The following is a 25,501-nucleotide window of genomic DNA, read 5'->3' on the forward strand; positions in this document are numbered from 1 at the left end:
CAAACGGAGCGGTTTGTTTTTGGCGCGAAGGCCCTCGCGCCCATTAATTGCGCACTTTCGGTTTGCCCTTTTTGGTCATCCGTTCAGTGTTTTCAGTCCACCGCCTGACCTTGGAGTAAGCTGTGAGTTCCTCAGGCCCGTTTCTCCACCGGCATTGCCTCCAACCAGTGTGCCTTGGTTACTTTAATTTAAGTTTAGTGAGGCCTGCCACGCTGCATTTAGGGACACGAACTCTGGTTCCGTCCAGATTGCCCTTAAGTCGCAGTAGCTCCTGGGCCTAGGAGCAGGGTCCCCCTCCTCTTGGGAAAGCTCAATTTCAAAACTTCTCCCACCAAAATTTGCTTTTTTGGCTCAAGTCTTGTCTTCTGTAATTTGTTCAGACTATGACTTCTTTTCCCAAGAGAGGCACAACTAAAGGTCCCAGAGAGGTTAGGCCTTCTGGCGATGAAATTACTAGTATCCCCCAGGCCTCTTCCTCCTCTTCTTCAGGAGCCCATTCCTTGGCCAAGTCCACCAGGGCTGAGAAGAGAAGGGACCTAGCCCTACAAAAAATTCATGAAAAGTCAGCCAAACGTTTAAAAGTGCAGGCCCAAGTGCACATGAACCCAGACCCCCCAGAGGCCTCTAACCTGCCTCTCTCTGGGGTCACTGTGCTATCTCTGGATGAGCCAAACCTAAATAGACCCCAACCTAACCTATGGGGCTTAGGTCCAGAGGAGCCAGATATTACAGAAGATTCCTCTCAGCCGGAAACTTCTCAGGCCTTCAGGGATTCTTCTACCCTTCCTGCTGATATTTCTACCCTACCTCCGGAGTTTCAATCTATCTTTTCAGTATTGTCTAAGGCCATTGATGCCAAACTCTCAGCCATCAATGTGCCCTCTCTGTCTCATCCCCCTCCACGCTCCTCCCGTCCCGTGAGCTCCCCTTCTTCCTTCAGAGCCCCAATCATTGAGGACTCGGATTCTTCCCAGGAAGAGAATGAGGACGTGGACGTAGAAGAGGATGATGACCCCTTTCAACGTCTGTCGGAAGATGAGGAATCTCAAATTAAGATTCCAGCCCCGGCTGCCATTTTTCCCTCTCAACTTTTCAAATCTCTCCTTCTCAAGGCAAGAGTGTCCACGGGTTTAGCCGGGCGAGAAAAACAGTCTATTCCTTCCACAGACCCTCCGGAGGAGAATCTACCTTTCTTCATGGAAGAACAGGAAGATAATGAGGTAATTCCTATGCCAAAATTGTTCAAGGACGCCTTGCTTAAGCAGTGGGACCATCCAGCTTCTGATCTTAACCCCACTTCCAAGGATAAAAAGTTATACAAGCTCTCTCCTTCTTATGAAGAGCTCCTAGCCTGCCCAAAACCAGATGAACCGGTTAAAACCCTCCACTCTGCAGCAGCCATGCCTGGCGAAGCAGAGGAGGTCCTCCGTCCAGAAGACAAGCGTCTTGAGCAAATGCTCAAGAGATGTTTCTTCGCAGACTCATGGGCCATTAAAAGTGCTGCAGCAGCATCTTTCTTCTCCAGAGCTATGCTCTTGTGGCTTCATCAACTCCAACAACATATACCTCCTGATGATCTACGAGGCCAACAGGATTTCAACAAGATCTTTGCAGCCGCCCAATATGTAGTGGATGCTACACTGCAATCTTCCAGGTTTGCAGCCAGGTCAGTAGCGGCCTCTACAACGGCCAGGAGATTCTTATGGCTTCGCCCTTGGCAGGCGGGAGTAAGACAAAAGTGGCAATTGGCCATAGGTCCATTGAAACGCGATCTCCTCTTCGGAGACCTGGACCCTCTCCTTACAGAGACCACGGACAAGAAGAAGGTTTTAGGGCCTACCACCAAGAAGGCCACTAAACCGCAGTCCTTTCGACGCCCAAGTCGTCAACAGGATCAGGGGTTCACCTTTCAAAGAAATCCAGGTCAGTATTCCCCTCGATTTCGATCCCAATCTAGGAACACCAGAGGTAGAGGATCCCGCTACCAAAGAGGATCCTCTTCGACCAGGGCTTCCAAAAAACCCAGATGGTGAGTTTCCTTCCTTTCCCATAGGCGGACGCCTGGCTTGGTTCTCCACCAGTTGGTGCCGCTCCTGTAAGGACCCCTGGGTCATTGACACTGTAGAAAGGGGTCTCCGTTTAGAGTTTATTTCTCCTCCCCCTAAACATTTTATTTCTTGTCCCTCTCCCAGTTCTTCCCCATCTTGTATGCGAATGGAGGAAGCTATTTCTCACTTGTTGTCTATCAAAGCTATTCAACCGGTCCCCTCTCTCCAGAGAGGCTCGGGCTTCTACTCTATCCTCTTCATGGTCCCTAAGATCTCTGGAGGCTGGAGAGCCATTTTGGGCCTCAAAAATCTGAACCAATTCATTAAATACAGGAAATTTAAAATGCATTCCTTATCGTCCATCTTAGTCGCCCTTCATCCTGGGGACTTTATGGTCTCATTGGATCTCACAGAAGCCTACCTTCATATTCCCATTGCCAAATGTCATAGGAAATTTTTACGTTTCACCTTCCAGGGCAGGCACTACCAGTATAAGGCTATGCCCTTCGGGCTTTCCTCGGCTCCTAGAGTCTTTACCAAGCTCTTGGGAACCCTGGCGGCACATATCCGTGCCACGCCCATTCATATTTTATGTTATTTAGATGACATTTTAATTCATGGAAATTCTAAAGAGGGAGTAGCTGCAGATCTCTCTTTCACCATGTCTGTTCTACAGAACCATGGTTTTTCAATCAATTTCAGTAAGAGCCACTTCCGGCCATCTACCTCCATTTTACATCTGGGAACCATCATTAACTCAGAAATTTCCCAGGTCTTCCTCTCTTCTGAGAGAAAACAGAGCATATTGAAGCTTATTTCCCATATTCAATCTCAACGATCAACCTCCATCGTCACCCTATATTCTCTACTGGGGAAGATGGTGTCGTGCATTGGTATTGTCCCCTGGGCTCGTCTTCATGCCAGGGAGTTACAATGGCTTCTGTTACCATTCTAGAGATCGGGGAACAGCAACTCGACTCGTCGCCTCTCCATTCCATCCGCAGTACGCAGATCCCTCAAGTGGTGGACTTCTCCAGCTCTGGACAAGGGATCTCCCTTCAGGTGCCCGGACCAGTTTGTTGTCACCACAGATGCCAGCCTATCGGGCTGGGGAGCCCATACCCAAGGCCTAATAGCCCAGGGCACGTGGTCAGCAGAGGAAGCTTCCAGGCCCATCAATTGGCTAGAATTGAGAGCTGTTTCTCTGGCCCTCAAACATTTCAAACCTCACATCATCAACCAGCATGTCCTGATCTTTATGGACAACGTAGCCACAAAAAGTCACATTTGCAGACAGGGAGGCACCAGATCCAAGGCCCTCATGAGGGAGGCTCTGAAATTAGGTCTTTGGGCGGAGAGACATCTCCAGTCGCTGCTAGCCGACCACATATCGGGAGTCCTCAACGTCCAAGCGGACTGGCTCTCACGATCGACTCTAGATCCAGGAGAGTGGAGTCTCCATCAGACCTTGTTCCAGCAAATATGCCTCAGGTTCGGTCACCCATTGCTAGACCTGTTTGCGACCGAGGCCAACGCTCAGCTCCCTCGATTCATCTCCAGGTTTCCATCCCCAGGAGCAGAGACAACCAATGCTCTCAGGATTCCTTGGCCTCCAGGTCTACTGTATGCCTTCCCTCCAATTCCAATTCTCCCAGACGTGATCCACAAGATCATTCTAGAGAGGGCCTGAATAATCCTGATCGCCCCTCACTGGCCTCGCCGGCCCTGGTTCGCGGACCTCCAACATCTGTCCGTCCAGGACCCCTGGCGACTCCCCGTTTCGGAGGATATGTTGCAGCAGGGTGCCTCGCTTCATCCAGACCCGGAGTGGTTCCACCTCACCGCCTGGCTATTATCCGGCGAGATCTAGACCTGCGAGGGTACGACCCGGACACAGTGGAAATCATCCTAAAGGCCAGAAGGGGGTCTACCAATAGAATTTACGACCATACTTGGTCCAAATTCCACCAATGGTGCTCACAAGAGGATTTATCTCCCCTGTGCCTTCCCATTCACAGGATAATCGCCTTCCTCATGAAAGGATTTCATCAAAGCCTTTCAGCCAGCCCCATCCGTCGCCACCTGGCAGCTATTTCTTCCGTCTTGGCAGGGCCTCGCAGGCAACCACTCCATTCCTTCCTGGAAATCCAAGAATTTCTCAGAGGAATTTCCAACCTCAGACCTTCTAAGGTCCACAGATATCCTTCCTGGGACTTGCCACGGGTTTTCCATTCCCTTACTCAGGCACCCTACGAACCCCTGAGATCAGCGTCCTTCAGGTACCTATCCTTTAAGGTAGCATTCCTGGTGGTGATTACATCCGCCCGACGCATATCTGAGTTGGCAGCTCTTTCAATCAGGCAGGACCTCTGCCAGTTCCATCCGGACAAGGTGGTTCTGCGCCTGGACCCCACCTTTCTACCCAAGGTCAGTTCCATGTTCCACAGATCCCAGGATATTGTCTTACCTTCCTTCTGTCTTAAACAGAACCATCCCCTTGCAGTTAGATGGCACACTCTGGATCTCACCAGAGCGCTGAGAATATATATTCAACGCACAAGACCCATTCGGAGGTCTGAAGCACTCTTTGTGGCCTATCATCCCAGATCCATGGGATCCAAAGTGTCCTCAACAGTAATAGGCCGTTGGATTAGAGGGACCATCTCAAAGGCCTATGAGTCAGCTTCCCTCTCCATTCCAAGGAATATTACAGCGCATTCCACCAGAAGTGTTGCCACGTCCGCCGCTTGGGCGACTCAAGTCCCTTTGGAAGAAGTCTGCAAAGCAGCCACTTGGGCCTCGCCAAACTCCTTCATAAGGCATTACAAGATTGACTCTTACGCTTCAGCGGACGCTGCCTTCGACAGAAGGGTACTCCAATCCGTTATCTCTCACAATAGCGAACTAATCCCACCCTAGGGACTTATCTATTGGGTATGTCCCACGTGACTGCTGGACCCGCTCCTTCAGTACGGAGAATAGGCGTTGATTGCTTACCTGAACGCCTCTTCTCGTACGATGAGCGGGTACAGCAGTCACTTCCCTCCCTTTTATGTTGTCTTCTATGACTATACCTTATCCTACCTTTCCTTCTAACCATGAGAGTTGAACATTATTGAGCCTTCACATCTGAGCCTAAGTCTACGGATTTGCGAATTCTGGGGAAGGGGCGGATCCAGCAGGCTTTTAAAACACTAGGCTCAGTCCCATCGGATTGGACAGGAGCAACCCACGTGACTGCTGTACCCGCTCATCGTACGAGAAGAGGCGTTCAGGTAAGCAATCAACGCCTATTTTCATCTTCTTCTTTCCATCCCTAATTCTTTTGTGTCATGTCCTAGATATTTGAGAGCAATGGAATAACTGATTTTTATAAGACTCTTGGAAACTGGGGTGGGGAAGGGCTAAGAGCTTATAAATAAATACATTGATGGTTGAAAATTTGAATTTAGCTCAGAATTCAGGGCACTGGCTATCACTGAAAAGACAGAAGTTGGTACGGACTCAACTTTATTATTCAGCCCTCACTGTTAGTCTGCAACATGATTAAATGACATTATTTATGTGAAAATAGTTATTTTCTTTTTAAAATATATTTGTCTCTTTGCCATTTAAATAATTTGATTTAGTTTCCATATTCTTTCACATCATGCTTGGACTTTGGTGGTGGTGGTGTAAGTAACTTTTACATCTTAAGTGACTCTATTCTTAGTCTCTGCTGAGAATATAGGAATCTTTTTGGAGAATTATTACTGTGCTGTCATAGAGTATAATAAATGTTCTCCATTCTCTACTCTAAGTTTTAACATGATGACAAATAATAGTATATCTGGAGGAGGGGTACCCTGCCATCTGCTTTATATTTTCAGATTGCGTAACATCAGCTTTAGTTCTATGAAAGATTTCCATGTACATTGTCAAGACTATAACATTAGTCAAATTACATATACTAAATGCTGAATTGTTTTAGCATATGGAACTAATTTTCTTGCTCTCCCCTTCTTTTGGCTTTAAAAAAGTACCTTGATGACATATTTGGTACGTTTCCAGCTCTTCTTTATTGAGGGTAAATAGCAGTTTCCAAGAGGTTATGTCTAGAAATACACTGCCCCGATGGGCCTTTCTTCTGATTTTTATAGTCTAGAAGTCTTTCATTACAATATTAGTCTCTGCTTGCAGTAATTCTTCTCTTTGTCTCACTGGTTTTTACAAATATTTATTTTTGTTAGAATTGGGCCTCAACAGTTCAAATTCTTGGACAGTAGGCCAAACGGAACAAGTTTTATGAATATGCTTTATGTATTGTGGGGACAATTTGATTTCCTCTTAGTTTTTACAGTCCTGTAGCAAGCATTTTTGTTTGTTTATATGTAGTATTTGAGTACCATTGGGCTCAGAAAATGATTTACATTGTAAAGATCAACTAAAAGACAAATGTACCATAAAATACAAAATGAGCTTTATTAAATATTTAATAAAATTAATTGTATAGTGGAAGGAGGGAGGGAAGAAGAGAATGAAAGAGCGAGAGAACTCAACCCTGATAAGATGGAGTGGGTGGGTGTTTTGCCTCACAAGGACAATTCCATCTGTCTGTCTATTACCCTGGGGGGTGGGAGAATTACTGACAACTTGCACGTCCTCCTTGATTCACAGCTAACATTAGAGCAGAGGTCCCCAACCTTTTTTGCACCAGGGACCGGCTTTAAGCTAGACCAATTTTCCACGGCCCGGGGGGGGGGGGGAGCGTTGGTCATATGGGGGTGGGGTTATGGAGGGGTGGAGCTTAGTGACGCAGCCCTCCACTCTTCTCCACACGGCGGGGAGAATCAGGAGGCTCCTTTGGCGGCTGGGGGCTGCCTGGCTTTGTGATTTTGGCTGGGGGGGGAGTTAGGAAGGTCCTACTTCTCCACCCCCCAGCCAAAAATTCAAAGCCTATCTGCTGGATACGGGCGATGAGTGGGACAGAGCGGCGCGGAAGCCTCTTGCAGCAGCTGCTACAGCCACCGGCTTCCGCGCCGCTCGTCCCACCCATCGCCCGTATCCAGCAGAAGCTGCTGCCTGAGTGCTCTTGGCCGGCGGGATTCAAAGTGCTGGGGTGGGGGATGTCCCGACAGCCCCCCCACCCCAGTGCTTCGCCTCCCGCTGGGACACCCCCCACCCCAGCACTTTGAATCCCACCGGCCAAGAGCACTCGGGCAGCAGCTTCTGCTGGATACGGGCAATGGGTGGGACGAGCGGCGCGGAAGCCTCTTGCAGCAGCTGCCACAGCCACGGGCTTCGACGCCGCTCGTCCCGCTCATTGTCCGTGTCTGGCAGAAGCTGCTGCCCGAGTGCTCTTGGCCGGCGGGATTCAAAGTGCTGGGGTGGGGGGTGTCCCAGCGGGAGGCGAAGCACTGGGGTGGGGGGGCTGTCAGGACACCCCCCACCCCAGCACTTTGAATCCCGCCAGCCAAGAGCACTCGGGCAGCAGCTTCTGCCAGACACGGGGAATGAGCGGGACGAGCGGCGCCGAAGCCGGTGGCTGTGGCAGCTGCTGCAAGAGGCTTCCGCGCCGCTCTGTCCCACTCATCGCCCGTATCCAGCAGATAGGCTTTCAGTTTTTGGCTGGGGGGGGACTTAGGAAGGTCCTACTTCTCCCCCCCGATGAGTGGGACAGAGCGGTGCGGAAGCCTCTTGCAGCAGCTGCCACAGCCACCGGCTTCCGCGCCGCTCGTCCCGCTCATCGCCCGTATCCAGCAGATAGGCTTTGAGTTTTTGGCTGGGGGGGGGGAGAAGTAGGACCTTCCTAACTCCCCCCCAGCCAAAATCACAAAGCCAGGCAGCCCCCAGCCGCCAAAGGAGCCTCCTGATTCTCCCCGCCCTGCCCGACGCCCCACCCTGTCCTGTATAATGTCCTCTGCCAGGAGGGCAGCGCCGCCGCGGACCGGCTGGAAAACCCCAACGGCCCGGTCCGCGGACCGGCGGTTGGGGACCTCTGCATTAGAGCACCATCTTTTGGCTGTGGCGAAGTTGCCCAGGTTTGCCTGGTGCACCAGTTGCGGCTTATTTGGACCGGGAGTCACTGCTCACAGTCACTCATGCCCTCATCACCTCGAGGTTCGACTACTGTAACGTTGTCTACATGGGGCTACCTTTGAAAAGTGTTCAGAAACTTCAGATCGTGCAGAATGCGACTGCGAGAGCAATCATGGGCTTCCCCAGATATGCCCATGTTTCATCAACACTTTGCAGCCTGCATAGGTTGCTGATCACTTTCCGGTCACAATTCAAAGTGTTGGTTATGATCTATAAAGCCCGACATGGCATCGGACCAGAATACCTTTGGGACCGCCTTCTGCCGCACGAATCCCAGCGACCGGTTAGGTCCCACAGAATTGGCCTTCTCCGGGTCCCGTCGACTAAGCAATGTCATCTGGTGGGACCAAGGGGAAGAGCCTTCTCTGTGTCGGTCCCGGCCCTCTGGAATCAACTCCCCACGGAGATTAGAACTGTCCCCACCCCCCTTGCCTTTCTCAAGGTCCTAAAAACCCACCTGTATCGCCAGGCTTGGGGAAGTTGATATGCCCCTTAGCTAATACGAGTTATGTATGGTTTTGTTTGGGTTGTGTGATAAACTTTTTTATGATAAGGGTTTTTATCTGTTTTTAATATTGGATTTGTATACAGTGATCCCTCGATTAGCACGGTCTCGATTAGCGCGAAACGCTGCAACGCGGTTTTTCAAAAAATATTAATTAAAAAAATAAAATATTAAAAAATAAGTCCACGCTAGTTCTCTCTCTCTTTCTCTCCCTGTTGCCGGCGTGGTATATGAGAGAGAAAGAGAGAGGCAGAGGTCGGGCGCATTACCGGGAGGTGGAGGCGGCGTGGGGACGCTGGGTGCCGGGGACACCGAGGAGGGGGTGGACGTCAACTGCGGGCGGGAGGAAAGCGAATGCCACGGGGCTGGGCTCGGCTCCCCCCTCGGCTCCCCCCCCTTACCAGCCCCGCCGCGGAAGGCTCCATTCTGTTCCCTGAATGGAGACCGCCGGCCGCTCAATCGGGCCGGCAGGGAACAGAATGGAGCCTTCCGCGGTGGGGCTGGTAAGGGGGGGAGCCGAGGGGGGAGCCGAGCCCAGCCCCGTGGCATTCGCTTTCCTCCCGCCCGCAGCCGACTGATCGTGGGCTCCTTCGCAACCTCGGAGAGCTTCCTGGTTTTCGTGAGCTTTCATGCCCTGGAAGCTCTCCGAGGTTGTGAAGGAGCCCACGATCAGTCTCGGCTGCGGGTGGGAGGAAGGCGAATCCCCCGTGGGCTCCGTTACATCTTCCGCTGCCAGCCAGGCCATGCTGGCGGCAGCGGAACAATCGCTGGCTGTCAACTTTTCTTTTTAAAACTGGGCAGGAGCTGACTTGCCTCCCCAGTGCTAAAAAGAAAAGTTGACAGCCAGCGCTGCGACTGACGGAATGCTGAGCCTCCCGTTTTCTCTCCCCCCCCCCCCTCGCCCCTTCGCCTCCCTGTGTTCCTAGGAGAAGTGCTGGGGATTGAGGCAAGACAGACCTTCTGCTCCTCACCAGCACTTCTCCTAGGAACAAAGGGGGGCGAAGGGGCGAGGGGGCGGAGAGAGAACGGGAAGCTCAGCATTCCGTCAGCCGCAGCGCTGGCTGTCAACTTTTCTTTTTAAAACTGGGCAGGAGCTGACTTGCCTCCCCAGTGCTAAAAAGAAAAGTTGACAGCCAGCGCTGCGACTGACGGAATGCTGAGCCTCCCGTTCTCCCCCCCCCACCTCGCCCCTTCCGGTTTCGGCGTTCGGCAACGGAGTCCGGCGCTGGGGCCATGCGGGGCCGCTCATCCAGGGGGGCGTGGACTGGCAAGTCGCCCTCCTTTCTCTTTCTTTCTCTCTCTTATACCACACCGGTAACAGGGAGAGAAAGAGAGAGAGCGGAGGGCACCTTGCCGGTCCACGCCCCCCTAGATGAGCGGCTCCGCACGGCAAGCGGCAAGCGGCAAGTGATCTTGGGGTTTCCCCTTTGCCTGGGTGGCGGGAAGACCAAGGGAAGGTTCCTTCAGCCGCCCAACACCTGATCCGCTCCGCAGCGCGGCAACGGGGAAACCCCATCTTCGGCTCCTCGCTGCTTCCGCGCTGCGGAGCAGATCAGCTGTTGGGCAGCTGAAGGAACCTTCCCTTGGTCTTCCCCGCCCCCACACGCAAACTCCACCATCTGCGCATGTGCGGCCATGAAAAAAATGGCGCACATGCGCAGATGGTGTTTTTACTTCCGCATCCAGTATAACGCGGAAATCGGTTAGCGCGGGAGGTCTTGGAACGTAACCCCCGCGCTAACCGAGGGATCACTGTATTGTGTATTGTGCTGTGAGCCACCCCGAGTCTTCGGAGAGGGGCAGCATACAAATCTAATAAATTATTATTATTAATTATTAGAATGTGGGAGAGAGAGAAAATGAGAATGAGAATGAATTGTACTGGAGACAACAAATTCTTTCTCAACAATTTTCCCAATGAAAGGAAAGCTGCATGTAGGATAATATTAGCAGTATTATGTTATCCTATCTAAATTCCCAAAATATTAACTTTATTTCATAATTTTTGAAAAATTGTGGGCTGGATATATTTCATAAACAAACTTGTGTCAGATACACTAATATGCTATCTCTGCTGCTTCTTGCAATACTAGCTTCCTTCTTGTTTGTATATTTCTTAATCATATTCAAACTATTAAATGGAAGATTTTGGAAAGTCTAAGAATAACATTTGTTCATCACTTTATTGCATTGCTTGTTGCATAACAATAATTTGATTCTGCCTTTTCTCTGTTCAATAAGATTTGCATCTTTTGAACTTCATATTTTCTTTGGCTTTCTAATGAAAATTAAAAATATGATTCTTCCCTTTTAAAAGGACAGTTTTATCATTTTTAAATATAAAGCTCAAGTAAAAGACTAGCTTTGCACTATAGATGGAACTCATAATCTTAGTTGGGACTATTTCCTATGTTTCTTTTGATGTGCAGAGATTTGATTAGAAAATAAAATCAATTTTGCATCAAAATGATACCATTTAATGCCTTTTTTCTGATATTAAATTATGTTCAAATTATGGACAATATTTTCAGTGTTAATAACTGATTTGAACTTTTAATGAAGCTGTAGAATGAAAGGACACTTGACTGTTGCTCATTTAGAATAGTTGTATTTTACTTTTTTAATCCCTTTAAGCTCGCTGAAACCTGAAAACTCAGAAGATTTAGTGGTGCTCTCTTCAAGGGTTGCTGTGAAATCAAGAGTTCAAATTTTTAAAATTCCTGAAATCCCCAAGAGGGAAAGAAATCTCAGAAAGTGACAATCATCAGCTCAGTGGAACAAATATAAGATTATTTCCTAATAGAATGATGGCTGAAAGACTGCTGGGGAAAATTGTCTTGCCAACCTGCTTTTTATATCTTCATTTGATTTGATGTTATATATAACACTTGCTTCCCTGTCTTAAGTGCAAAGTGGAGGTCAGAGGACTGAGCTGAACTTAATCAAGACATCAGAAAAGAACAAATCTTTACAGAGATTTGATCCACGTCCATTTCTCTACAAAATATTATTTTCCATTGATCTTCCCAATCCCATACTGTTTGGAGCAATATATGATCTCTCCCCCACCCTCTGCCAAAAGAATATAAGGCACTGTTCTTTTCTTAATTTGTAAACAGCCTCTTCCTTTTTAAGTTGCCTGCAAAGGCTGTTAAATGGCCTGAACTGGACTGAAAGGCAAGTGTCTGCATTCCCTTTTTGGCCCAGGTACTGCTTTCTGGAGGCACATTTAGACTTATATACCAACCTATAATATTTTACAGCACTCTCTGGTTTATAGTGTAGAGTAGTGGTTCTCAATCTTTTCTTCACCATGGAACCTCTTTAAATATCTTTTGTGGCTGCGGACCATGGATACAGGCACTCCCTCCTCAAGACTCAACCTACGATTTAAATTATAACATTGCTTCAAGTCTTCATGGACCCCCTGTGACTTCGCAGGTTGAGAACCACTGATGTAAAACATCATTTTATAGACCTTGGAAGGATGAGTCAACCTTGAGCCCCATGAGGATTGAACTACAGGCTGTGAGCAGAGTTTGCCTGTAATACTGCACTTTTAAACAGTGTATCACATGGACTATTCCTAATGCCCATCAATTAAATGCAGGTGGGAGGAAAGGAGATTGAAGGTTCCACATCAGGTTTCTATACATGCTGCTTCTCATCTACATCTTCCTTTGGGTGCTAGGTTGGTTGAAGGCATGTGGCAAAGAAGGAACAAGAGTGCAGTGGTACCTCTACTTACGAACTTAATTTGTTCTGTGACCAGATTCTTAAGTAGAAAGGTTTGTAAGAAGAAGCCATTTTTCCCATAGGAATCAATGTAAAAGCAAATAATGTGTGCGATTGGGGAAACCACAGGGAGGGTGGAGGACCTGTTTCCTCCCATGAGATTCCTAGAGAGCCCCATGGAAGGTTCTCCCCGCCTTTTCCAGGTACAGTTTCCTCCCAGGATATTCCTAGAGAGGCCCCACGGAGGCGTCTCCCTGCCCTTTCCAGTTACAGTTTTGGAGGCTCGGGTTGTAAGTGGAAAATCGTTCTTAAGAAGAGGCAAAAAAATATTGAACACATGGCCCTTATCTAGAAAAGTTCGTAAGTAGAGGCATTTGTAGGTAGAGGTACCACTGTATAAGGCTCCTGGTACCTGTAGGCCTTGGGGTAACTTTCTCCTCACCTTTACAGTGCTATTTGAATGCTCCAGAGTTATATTAGGAAGTTTCTGGTTCTTGATGCCTGAACAGTGAGCAAATTCTTGCTTTTGTGTTATTAGAGAAGAAAGAAGATGGCGTCTTTTATTCCAGTGAAATATAAATGAAGTTGCTATAATGGTTAATATAAGCTATTGGATAGATCTAATTTTCAAGTCCTATTTGTTGTGAGCTGCTCCGAGTGTACGGAGAGGGGTGGCATACAAATCTAATGAATAATAATTATTATTATTATTATTATTATTATTATTATTATTATTATTATTATTATGTCAATACAACACAGCAAACGAGATCACTATGCTGGATTTCGTATTTCATCACCAGTCGGGCGCTTCCCAAGCACCTAAGACTGAGTGATGTAGCGACGAATTATGTTTGCCGATCCCAGTAAAGCGGTCTTTTGCAATTGACAGATGGAGATTTTGTCAATTCCCATGGCTTTCAAATGTCCGCTGAGATCCTTTGGCACTGCGCCCAGCGTGCCAAGTACCACTGGGACCATTTTCACTGGCTTATGCCAGAGTCGTTGCAGCTCGATTTTTAGATCTTCATATTATTCGGATTTTTAGATCTTCAGATGATGATGATGATGATGATTATTATTATTATTATTATGCTTGAATCCTTAACTTTTCAGATCTGGGTATATAAAAGGAGGGAAGACTACAAATGCCAGCCTTGACCACCCAGAGGAATAATTTAAGGGCAATGATTAATAATAAAAAATGTTTTAAATTTTTTGCTTTATATTCCTCACTGGTACTGACCTAGAGAGAAAAGCAAAAGTGTAAAAGGAATCAAATTGGTTAAAAACAAAAAAGACAGAGCAATGCAAATGTAGTCATGAGTGCAATATTTGCATTGTTCCTTGTTTCAAACTTGGGGAATGCTTTATGCCTGTGGCGGTACTCCATGTGAACATCAGCACTAGGAAAAGAAAGTACAAGCCCATCCCTTCCCCATCATGGCAAATGTCCATGGGGGCCTCTACTTGATATTAAACAAAAGCCGTTTAGAAGTCTAGACTGGTTTCTAATGACTTGAGATTAACAGAGAAGAAAAGCTGAAAGTAAAGAGATTGGGGAGGGGGGAGAGACACTTTTTAAAAGCTGCATTGAATTAAATGTATATGTAAACAATTCCTATTCCTTGGGCAAAATCAGATTTCAGATGTAAAGCATAGCTTTTTAAAATATATACCATTTGAACGCAATAGCAGGCACTCTGGATGCAATATCCTAGTCTTTTTCCACCAAAACACAAACATATGTTTAACTTAATTAAGGGAGCATATGTGTGTCTAATGAAACTGGTGTGGTTTTTCATTCCCTATTATGATAATTCTTTTAAACTTTAATCTTTTGCCTTATAATACCTGTATGGAATCCAGCTGCTTTTTATTCTGAATATGTTAAAACCGTAATAATTGTGCCTTGATGTCTAAGTGGTCTTTCTTAATTTTGTTGCAGCGGATATTCAACTCCTTTGTGTACACAGAAAAAATCTCAAACGGAGAAAGTGAAGTTCAACAGGTAGGAAAGTATTGCTTAACCACCAATTACTACAATAATACATACTTATACGAATGTGCTTTTTTTCCATAATGTTCTCTCCCAGGTCTACATATTCAATAGCGGTTTCCTCCTTGTTTATTTGCTTTTTTCACTTCATTGTGTTAGATTTCTAACTTATAAATGTTTCTGTTGAGAATTGAACATATTTTTGCATTAGAAAAAGCTGATGGATTCCTGAAAGTGATAGACTGAAAGTATATTTTCTTAACTCAATAGCATTTTAATGCTGGTGATTGTAGTGCATTCAAAGTAGTTCAGAGTTCTCCAGTAAAGTTTTTCTCCATCAAGAAAAGAGCATTCAAACCCCCTGAAGTGTAAATAAGACCAAGCCAAACAAAGAGAGTTCATCTGGAAACACTTTCCCTTTCTTTTGCCCGTGGGGGGAAAGTGGATCAAAGAATGCAAGGGTGGGGAGGGCCACGTGAGCCCACAGGGGAGGACTGTTTGGAAACAAAAAGTCTGTAAAAAAACCAAACAAACCCAAAAAACCCCAAAGAAGCAACTGGCTTAATTGTCCCCAGTCAACACCAGAGGATGGTAACACGGTCCTTTGAGCTATGCTGATTAGGACAAACAAGGAACTTTCTTGGGATTCTGCTTTCTGAGACAAATGCCACTTTCTCTGTAAATTGTGCCGCATATGGGACTTATTCTAGAGATAACACTTATTCAGTGTCAGACTCCGCTGCTACACTCATTGGATATGGAAAAGAGTGTTGGAAGAGTTTTGCGCGTGCAGAAGGTAACCCCACCAACTAGCCACAGTTAACCACTATACCTAATTGAAGTCTTCAATGAAAAATACTGCAGCATGCTTTCTTGTAAAAATGTATTTTACTTTTCCACTTATCAAACTGCTTCTCTAAATAAACTATCATCTTTACATTTAACCACTATAGTAAACTATCCTACAATACTATTATATAACTACCATTACATCAACCACTGCAACCGCTAAGCCCTAACTGCAAACCACCCAGCACAAAACCACTCTATAACAAACCACACTACACAAACCCACTCACTATAACAAACCACACCCATGCAAGGGTGATACTCCTATTATATAGGTTACAGCCAATCAGGTTGCAGCACAATTAGCAAAACCATGATTACATACTGACTATGGCTTACATTAGCCTTTCCCATGGTTACAAACCATTTACTTGCATTGTAATATTACCTCCAGCAATAAACCTATTTCTGACACTCTGGGTGTGCTTAACTAGGTTAAGCTCTACAAACATTGCTTTTCTTGAGCCACTTATTATCAGTAGTGGGTTCCTGCCAATACAGCGAATTGCATGTGGCTTTGGTGCGCGAGCACGGGTTCGAGCGCAATTTTGCTTCCTGCACCCGCTCAAGTAGCTAAATCTTGCACAGGGACTCAATTGCCTGCGCTTTTCGGTGAGTTTTCTTGCTTCCGAGCATGCTTCCACGTAAAAAACCTCACCAAAACATTCATGCATAGGCGTCCCTGTGCAAAATTTTGGTGCAGAAAGCAAATTTGCACTTGGACCGGCGCTCGTGCGCCAGAGCTACAGAACTGCGTGCAATTAGCCGTACCAGCAGGAACCCACCACTGCTTATTATGTGTTTGACATTGAAGGACACATGTTTGATATTATTAATTTTCCATTAGACACATCTTCAAAAATTTCTCTGTAACTTTGTTAAAAGCAAATTCATCTGGGTTACTGGCACATAAAAAAGAATCAAAAAAGTCTTTTAGAAGGCAATACAAAAGCGATTTATATTCATATCCTGTTGAGGAGCAATGGAAAAACATTTTAGACATGTACTTTATAATTTAAACGGTTTATTGTAAAGCCTTTAATATAATTATGTTGGCAAGAGAATTTTTGGCCATTGGTTAAACCCGATGGACCTTACACAAGATAATAAAGGAATTTGTAAAAATATATTAACTGTTCTAGAACAGTCTAAGATGGGCATTCATATATCTTGCTTTTACCTACACTATGGATAATCTTAGACATAAACACCATAATATCTAGCCCTATGCCAGATAGCTGTAACTGGATAAGGTAAGAAAGAAAGTAATTATACTTGCAATCTAGCACAGCTGGAGATTTGAGGAGGGTAGACTACTACTATTTTTCATTTTTAAAAAGGTATTTTTATTGTTTGATAACAATTAAAAAGGAAAGAAAAGTCTAATTTGATAGAGACAGTGATATAAAACAGAGAAAAAAGCAAGCAGCATAAATAAAAACATTAAGGGATAACTTTCTAATGATACATTTTCCTGTGCGTTGCTTGGAGAGTCCAAGCATGGGTTATCTCCTCGTCTGACTGGCCAGGGACTGAGTTGCAATTTCTTTGTCCACCCTTTTTCCTCCAACCGAGCTCCATTTTTTTCAACTTTCCTGATCGGCCGTGGCCTCCAGGAAGGACGTCTTCGTGCCATCAAAGCTCCACCCATGGAATTTCCTATTGGGATTCCCCACCTCCTTTCCAGTCTCCAGATCGGCTGAAAACGCCGCCGGCGATCGCAAAACGGTGCTCCATTGAGTGCCGCCGCCCGGCTGTAACCTTCTGAAACAGCCGGGCGCTTCTCAGCGGCCTCCGGAACCCGAACCCGAACTTCTGGGTTCGGGTCGGGAGAACGCCGAGAAGCTCCCCTGCTGTTTAAGAAGGTGACAGGCGGGCGGCGGCGCTTCTCGGTGGCTTCCCGAACCCGAAAAGTTTGGGTTTGGGTTTGGGTTCAGGAGAACACCGAGAAGCCCCCTGGCTGTTTTTAAAAGGTGACAGCTGGGCGCCGGCGCCCAGCGGAGTGCCATTTTGCCATCTGCGTTGGGTTCGTAAGGCGAAAAAAGTTTGTAAGAAGAGGCAAAAACTTTCTGAACCCCGGGTTCGTATCTCGAAGTATTCGTATCACGAGGTACCACTGTATGTTATTTCTGATTGATTAATTGTGTTGCAGGTTGCCATAAGAGGGAGCTAGAGATCATAACTCTCTCTGACATACTTTCTGTTCTCTGTTGTATCTAAGCTGTTGTTATATCTTGATATCTTTGTTTACTGTGAATAACAAATACAATTGGTAAAAAGACTTTGTAATTGTACATACTGTACTTTGGACTATTCTGACTATTACATGTATGATGAAGACTATATATTGGATTGTGCTATTTTTTAAATTAAACTTTAAGTCAAGTTAGTGTATCTATGTGGCTGAATAATTATTCATACTCTCATAAATGTTTCCATGTGCATATCCTTGTTATTCAAGAGATACTTTGCACATAACCCTTTTGAATTTTTAAAATACACTGCTCAAAAAAATAAAGGGAACACTCAAATAATACATCTCAGATCTGAATGAATGAAATATTCTCATTGAATACTTTGTTCTGTACAAAATTGAATGCGCCGGCAACAAAATCACACAAAAATCATAAATGGAAATCAAATTTATTAACCAACGGAGGCCTGGATTTGGAGTCACACACAAAATTAAAGTGGAAAAACAAACTACAGACTGATCCAACTTTGAAGTAATGTCCTTAAAACAAGTCAAAATGAGGCTCAGTATTGTGTGGCCTCCACGTGCCTGTATGGCCTCCCTACAATGCCTGAGCATGCTCCTGATGAGGTTGTGGATGGTCTCCTGAGGGATCTCCTCCCAGACCTGACTAAAGCATCCCCCAACTCCTGGGCAGTCTGTGGTGCAATGTGACTTGGTGGATGGAGTGAGACATGATCTTACATGATCCCAGATCTGTTCAATCAGATTCAGGTCTGGGGAATGGGGTGGGGGCAGTCCATTGCTTCAATGCCTTCATCTTGCAGGAACTGCTGAAACACTCCAGCCACATGAGGTCTGGCATTGTCCTGCATTAGGAGGAACCTAGGGCCAACCGCACCAGCATATGGTCTCACAAGGGGTCTGAAGATCTCATCTTGGTACCTAATGGCAGATAGATGGATGGATGGATGGATGGATAGATAGATAGATAGATCCCAGAATTTGTGTTATACTATGATGATACGGTTCCCTTCTTGCAAACAGGGAACTGACAGGAGCTCCTTAAATCAGCTAATGTCAAATATTGCCAGTAAGTGGGTCCATACATCACTCTAGGCCAGTGATGGCGAACCTTTTCTTCCTTGGGTGCCGAAAGAGCTTATGCACGTGTTATCACCTATGTGTGAGTGCCCACACCAATAATTCAATGCCTGGGGAGGGTGAAAACAGCTTCCCCCACTCGCTGGAGGCCCTCTGGAGGCCAGAAACGGCCTGTTTCACAACTTCTAGTGGGCTGAGTAGGCTCGTGTTTCACCTTCCCCAGGCTCCAAAGGCTTCCCTGGAGCCGGAGAGGGTAAAAATGCCTTCCCCCATCCTCCCGGAGGCTCTCTGGAAGCCAAAAACACCCTCCTGGAGCCTCTGTGTGAGCCAAAAATCACCCGTGCCATATGTTCACCATCACTGCTCTAGGCTGTGGCGTGATTGTATCATGATTGTATCATGACAGAATAATTAAGTTCGCCCAATACTCTAAGCCTGTGATGGCGAACCTATGACACACGGAGCCCTCTCTATGGGCACATGCCCCTTTGCCAGCTGCTCTTCTGGTTTCCTGTGCACATGATGGTCTTCATGAGTGCTGGAGCATCGGAAAACAGCCTGAAAAAGTCCGGAAATGGCCTGAAAACCATGTGAAGACCAGCCAAAAAAACCAGCCATGGATGCCCCAGGCAGCTGGTCCTTGGGTTTCTGGTGCTTCGGCACATGTATGTGCGTTCCGGTTTGGGCACTCAGTGCTGAAAGGTTTGCCATCACTTCTCTAAGCCAATATCAAATAAATCAGATATGTGCAATATTTTGAGCCTAAAATAGAATTATAGTGTTCGAAGAGACAGCAAGAGCCTGCAAAAAAAAAAAAAATCATTTTTTTTCTTTTTGCCAGGCAAAACGCCAGTACCTCCCAGAGAAAGCAGCTTAATGTAGTCCTAATAGGTTTGCATGACAGAAAGGTAGCGGAGAATATGAACAGAACCTCAGACATTTGAGGCTTGCCTCAGGGAATACAATTCTTTTTCTGTAGCAGATCCATCTTCTGTCAATAGAAAAAAAAATTAACAAAAACACTTGTTGCTTAGTGTAGATTAGAATCGCATGCTGTGAGCGACTTACCTTGGAGACATTGGTACGAGCAAATTCTTAAACTCTCATAACAGTTGTTATTCCATTTAAAAGCCTAATGCCTCCAATGCCTTTCTCTGACGTATTTACAAATAGGGATAGCAAGAAGAAGAGAATTCCTTAATCTAAGACCATTATGTTCAGCCTTTATTCTTTTTACCAAATGATCTTTGATCCAGGGATTATTTGTATGAGACAATGGAAAGGGTGTTGGTGAGTATTCTTGATTTTTTTTTTTTTTAAATCCATGTATTATATTCTAAGCTAAACAAAAGTATCATTATCAATCTTTAGCTATACAAGACTGATGTAATGAAGAAAACAGTAATTGAGGCATGTAAGAAGTTTGGTCTGGAGGTTAAGACATCAGGCTAGAAGCCAGGAGAGTGTGAGTTCTAGTCCCATCGGACACAAAGCCAGTTGGACAACCTTGGGCCAGTCATACTTTCCAGTGCAAAGGAGGAAAGAACGCCAAATTCCCTCCCTCTCTCCCTCCCTCTCTCTCACCTCCCCCCCATAAGATTGGACCAAAGATCACTGCATAATCTCTCAATGACAGATTTTAAGAGCTACTGTGAGCCTTTAAAATACAATTTACCATCTTTTCTTCCTGTTTGTTGTACCAAACATCTACTGGCCATTTTGCTGTTGCAAGATCTTGACTTCTTTTGCCTGATCCGCAAAAGGGCTTTATTTTCTTGCTGGTTTCCTTCATCCTGGATGAGAATTACAAATGATTGGCATAGTGGACTTATGGCACAGCAGCAGCAAAAGAATTAAAGACATGGATTTGGGACTGCAAAAAATGTTTCCAGGTAACAGGATTAAAGAATGTGTCGAGACAACCTTAAAATAATATCTAAACAGCCTAAGAAAAAGTCAAGGTAGATAATTATGATAGACACATGAAAGTAGTAAAATCTAACTTAAAGTTTTCATGATTATTTCAATCATTTGAATTACCGGTATGTTCAGGGTTTAAAATTAGAAACAGTTTTTTTTCTCTTTTCTCTTTCAGAAAATCTGAAATCATTTATAAAACTATCAATGAATGTTACTATTAGCAGTTGTTTTTAAGCAAGTTTTGTCCTTTCCTCTTCAGCTTTAACCCTGCTGTCATGCTTCGAGTCTGTGAAATCGAAGTTTGAGACCCTGTAAAAAATGTTCCCTGCATTTCTGAAACTTGAAATTTCATGACTTTTCATCATTTCAGGGGTTCTCTCTATGAGAATTTTTTGGAGGGGGGGGGACTTTGTTTTTGCTGGGCAAAAAAAGTCACACTTGTACTGTTTTCGAGTCTGTGTGACTCGAACAGACAATTCTTTATTTTAAGTGCTTATATTTAGTCAATTTGAAAACTTTTTTCCCTTGGAAACTAGGTTGAACATTTCTGCACACAATGAAATGAAAATTGAAATAAAAAAATAATGCTTATTGGTTTATTTTGCTCATAAAAGCCCGTCCCCCCCATTTTGTGAATTTTCTTTCAATTTATAGATAGTTTTAGCCTGCAAAATGTGTACAATTTTAATAAATTTGGTGTGAGATTACTAGTTTCCAAGGGAAAGAAGTTTTCAAATTGACCAAATATAAGCACTTAAAATAAAGAATTTTCAGTTTGAGTCACACAGACTCAAAAACAGTACAAGTGTATAGTGGTTTTTGAACAGCGCAGCAGGGTTAAAAAGTCCACACATCTTAAAATTGCTGAGGTTGAAAAACTCTATACTAATAAATTCTTACAAGTAAAGCTTCTAAATAGATTTTTACTATATGATGGTCTATCACTGTAATAAAAATTTGATCTGATACTTCTGTTGCATAAGACACATTCCATTTACTTCATTGCTTTGTGGTTGTTTCCCACTTTATCAATTTGCTGATTTACCTGCATCCTTTCCTTCTCATCTTTGACTGCCAGTGAGTGGTTACAACTAAGCCCATAAAATAAGTAAATCTAGTGGTCACACACCTAATTATAAAAACATCTTGAGATACATTGACTGCCCTGTGTGGGACTGAAAATTGTAGTCAAGGTAACCATCCGTTTACTGGGAGCATGTCACATTGGTGCATACGTGTGAATTTGTGAGAATTTTGTGTGAAATTGAGAGCTAAAAGGACATTGTTGAAGTCGCTATAAAATCTAGGCTCTTTGGAAACATTTTGATCCTTCCAGAGACTGTTTCATTGGTTTTCTTTGAAGAATAATGCCTTTCACTACAATTTTGTGGGTGGTCTGCACACTATTTAAAATCATATGGGTTACATTATACAAGGGATTTTAGAAGAAGAGACTCATTTGGAAGTGTTTTCTGGCAAAGCCTCCAATAGGTATTACTTACACCACCTCCCTAGATGCATACATTAACTCTTAACTAGATATAAATAAATGTCTAAACATTCTTAGTATTGTGATGAATTCTTAGGTGCCAGAGAAGATAGATGAGGTCCCATAGAGTACAGCTACAGTGGTTAAAAGTTCAAGATTGAAAAGATCGAAAGAGTAAGTGAGCACTTTGGTTTTAATAATAACTAAGTCTTTTTAGGGCTAATGAATCACGAGTACTAGAGCTTTATGAGTAAAAGTAATGTATACAAATTAATCATATTAAAACAAATGTGAGAGTGTAATGTAAGCAAACCTAATCCTCTATCAGCTTTTCCTCTTCTTGGGAGTCATTTGTCTGTGGACGCATCACCTTAAAAGCACAAGTTGCTAGTTCATCAGCTAAAAAAAAATGTGAAAGTTTTTTTTAACAATAATTTCTGAAAACAAAAACAGTGAAAAAATACTCCTGTTGGCTTGTGCAAAAATGATAATCACATTTCATATCACTGGCAACCAAGGAAAATATTTGCGGTAAAACCTGTGATTTGTTGTCCAGCACGTTGAAATTATTTGCCATTAGGTACAGTATCTCCATAAGGCTTTACTACGTCTTTATTAATTCATACTATGAGAATCATATGGAATTTTAAGAAATATGGAATGTTAAAAAACAACAACCTTAAACAGAAAATGCCTGCAGCATAGATGGGTATCACATAATAGTAAAAAAACTTCTGAAATCAATTTTTGCTACATAGAGCATACACACACACACAAAATCAATATTTTCACTCCTCAAAGAGGGAGAAAATATTTTACAGAGTGTTCACTTTAAATGATCTTAGAAAGTGGGAAAACTTATTTAGGAAGATTAACCTCATCTTTCAAAATAAAGAATATGTCCATTTGAATAATATCTTGTTCAGTTAAATTACTTTTCACATTTTGGACCTCACCTACAAAAAGATATTGATAAAATTGAACGGGTCCAAAGACGGGCTACAAAAATGGTGGAAGGTCTTAAGCATAAAACGTATCAAGAAAGACTTAATGAACATAATCTGTATAGTCTGGAGGACAGAATGGAAAATGGGGGACATGATCGAAACATTTAAATGTGTTAAAGGGTTAAATAAGGTTCAGGAGGGAAGTGTTTTTAATAGGAAAGTGAACACAACAACAAGGGGGCACAATCTGAGGTTAGTTGGGGGAAAGGTCAAAAGCAACGTGAGAAAATATTATTTTACTGAAAGAGTAGTAGATGCTTGGAACAAACTTCCAGCAGACGTGGTTGGTAAATCCACAGTAACTGAATTTAAACATGCCTGGGATAAACATATATCCATCCTAAGATAAAATACAGGAAATAGTATAAGGACAGACTAGATGGACCATGAGGTCTTTTTCTGCTGTCAATCTTCTATGTTTTTATGTTTCTACATTGAAAACTGAGGGTTTGCTATAATAAGCTAGGCATTCATTTGTACAGGCAGTCCTTAAATTAAGAATATCTGAGTTATGGCCAAAATCCATAACTTTTAAGTGACGCTACATTGCCATTTACACTGGGTTGTGTGTTTGTCTTTGCATTTAATCTTTCTGTTCTTTACTTTGGAACTATGCGTTCAAAGTGAAAAATCTAATTGAAGTGCTGGTGACGCATCAAAGAAAGGGAAAACAATCACAATTGAAAATAAAGTGGAAATAATAAAGGGATCAGAGCAAATGATAGCGTTTGAGAAGAATAGCAGGACTTAAAATGTCCCGAATCGAAAAAGGGGTTTGGCAAAAGAGTTAGCTATAGCCTTTCCACTTGTTAAAGCAGGGATGGCAAAATTAGAAGAACAAGTTACTAATTCGAGAAAGGTTCACCAAAGTTTACTGTGTGCTGAGGGCTTCAGCTATATAGCTTTGAACAACCTTTCTTAATACCTTCTTCAAGGTAAACTATATACCATGTATACTATATACCAGGGGTCCCCAAATTTGGCAACTTGAAGACTTGTGGAAATAGCTGGCTGGAGAATTCTGGGAGTTGAAGTCCACAAGTTGCCAAGTTGCCAAGTTTGAAGACCTCTGCTATATACTATATACCCATGGTGTTGAACCTATGGCATGTATGCACAGGTGGCACGCGGAGCCATATCTTCATGGCACCAGACCAGAATATCTCCGGGACTGCCTTCTGCTGCACGAATCCCAGCGACCAGTTCGGTCCCACAGAGTTGGCCTTCTCCGGGTCCCGTCGACTAAACAATGTCGTCTGGCGGGACCCAGGGGAAGAGCCTTCTCTGTAGCGGCTCCAACCCTCTGGAACCAGCTCCCCCCTGAGATTAGGATTGCCCCCACCCTCCTTGCCTTTCGCAAACTCTTTAAAACCCACCTCTGCCGTCAGGCATGGGGGAACTGAAACATCTCCCCCTTGCCCATGTTGTTCTGGTGTTAGATTGATTGTGTGCTTGTTTTTTTAATATTCTGGAGTTGTTTTTTATGAATTTTTTAGGTTAACATTGTAATTGGATTGGTGGGTATTGGATTTGTTATTATGTATTGTTTTTACCTTGTTGTGAGCCGCCCCGAGTTTGCGGAGAGGGGCGGCATATAAATCCAATAAATCTAATCTAAATCTAATCATATCTGAGGGCAAGCGAAACATTGCCCTGTGTCATCTCCATTGTACATGTGTGCACTCGCCAACTGATTTTTGGCATTCTGGGAAGGCCATTTTTGCCATCCGCAAGCTTCATGAAAGGCTCTGGAGCTTGTGGATGGTGAAAAACGTTCCAACGGGCCTACCGGAAGTTCATTTTCTAACTTCCAGTAGGCCCATTGGGTCCGTTTTTCACCATCCACAAGTTGCAAAGCCTTCCCTGAAGCCTGGGGAGGGTGAAAAATGGGCCTATCAGGGGTCCGGAGGCTTCAGTGAGGCCTGCGCACATGCGTGTGGGGGGTTTGTATGCATATGCATGGGGGGAGAGCATTGCATTATGGGTGTGGGCACCAGTGTTCCCTCTATTTTTTTGGGGGGGGGGCGGAAAAGTATAGTGTCTGAGCGGCAGTTCCTTCGGGACTGGGCGGCACAGAAATAATAAGTAAGTAAATAAGTAAGCAAGCAAGCAAGCAAGCAAGTAAGTAAGTAAACAAACAAACAAACAAACAAACAAAAACAAACCCCACCCTGTTTTGCCTCAGAGAATTTCAAAATAAAATACTGTACTGTGTGTCTATAACAGTGAGCTCATAATAGGGCAACTCTATCAATATCAAACTGCTACTTAAATAGTTGAGCTAGTTTCAAACTAGATTTTGATTTTCTTTCTCTCTTCCTTACTCCCATTCTTTTTCTTTCTCTTTTCCTTCCTCTCTTTTTTCTATCTGTTTCTCTCTCTTCCTCTCTCTCTCCTTCCCTCTTACTCTTTCCCTCTCGGCTTCTGGGCAGGTTTGGAAAACTCTGAGTTGATGATGATTTTTAAGTGAGCGATTGCTCACTGCTCAGCTTAGAGGGAACTATGGTGGGCACACATGTGCATTATTGCGCATACGCACCCTTTTGGCACACAAGAAAAAAATGTTCGCTATC

General features: G+C 44.2%; 1 protein-coding gene across 2 annotated transcripts in view; it reads left to right on the forward strand.

The window, feature by feature from the left end:
* CACHD1 (cache domain containing 1) overlaps nt 1–25,501 on the forward strand; it is a 181,961-nt gene that overhangs the window by 54,250 nt on the left and 102,210 nt on the right. For both annotated transcript variants that reach the window (XM_070746074.1, XM_070746073.1), the window contains exon 2: nt 14,315–14,377. In XM_070746074.1, coding sequence (XP_070602175.1) covers nt 14,315–14,377 — 63 coding nt within the window. The remainder of the gene's footprint in view (nt 1–14,314; nt 14,378–25,501) is intronic.

The sequence above is a fragment of the Erythrolamprus reginae genome, chromosome 3 (genome assembly GCF_031021105.1).
Source record: "Erythrolamprus reginae isolate rEryReg1 chromosome 3, rEryReg1.hap1, whole genome shotgun sequence".
Classification (NCBI taxonomy): domain Eukaryota; kingdom Metazoa; phylum Chordata; class Lepidosauria; order Squamata; family Dipsadidae; genus Erythrolamprus; species Erythrolamprus reginae.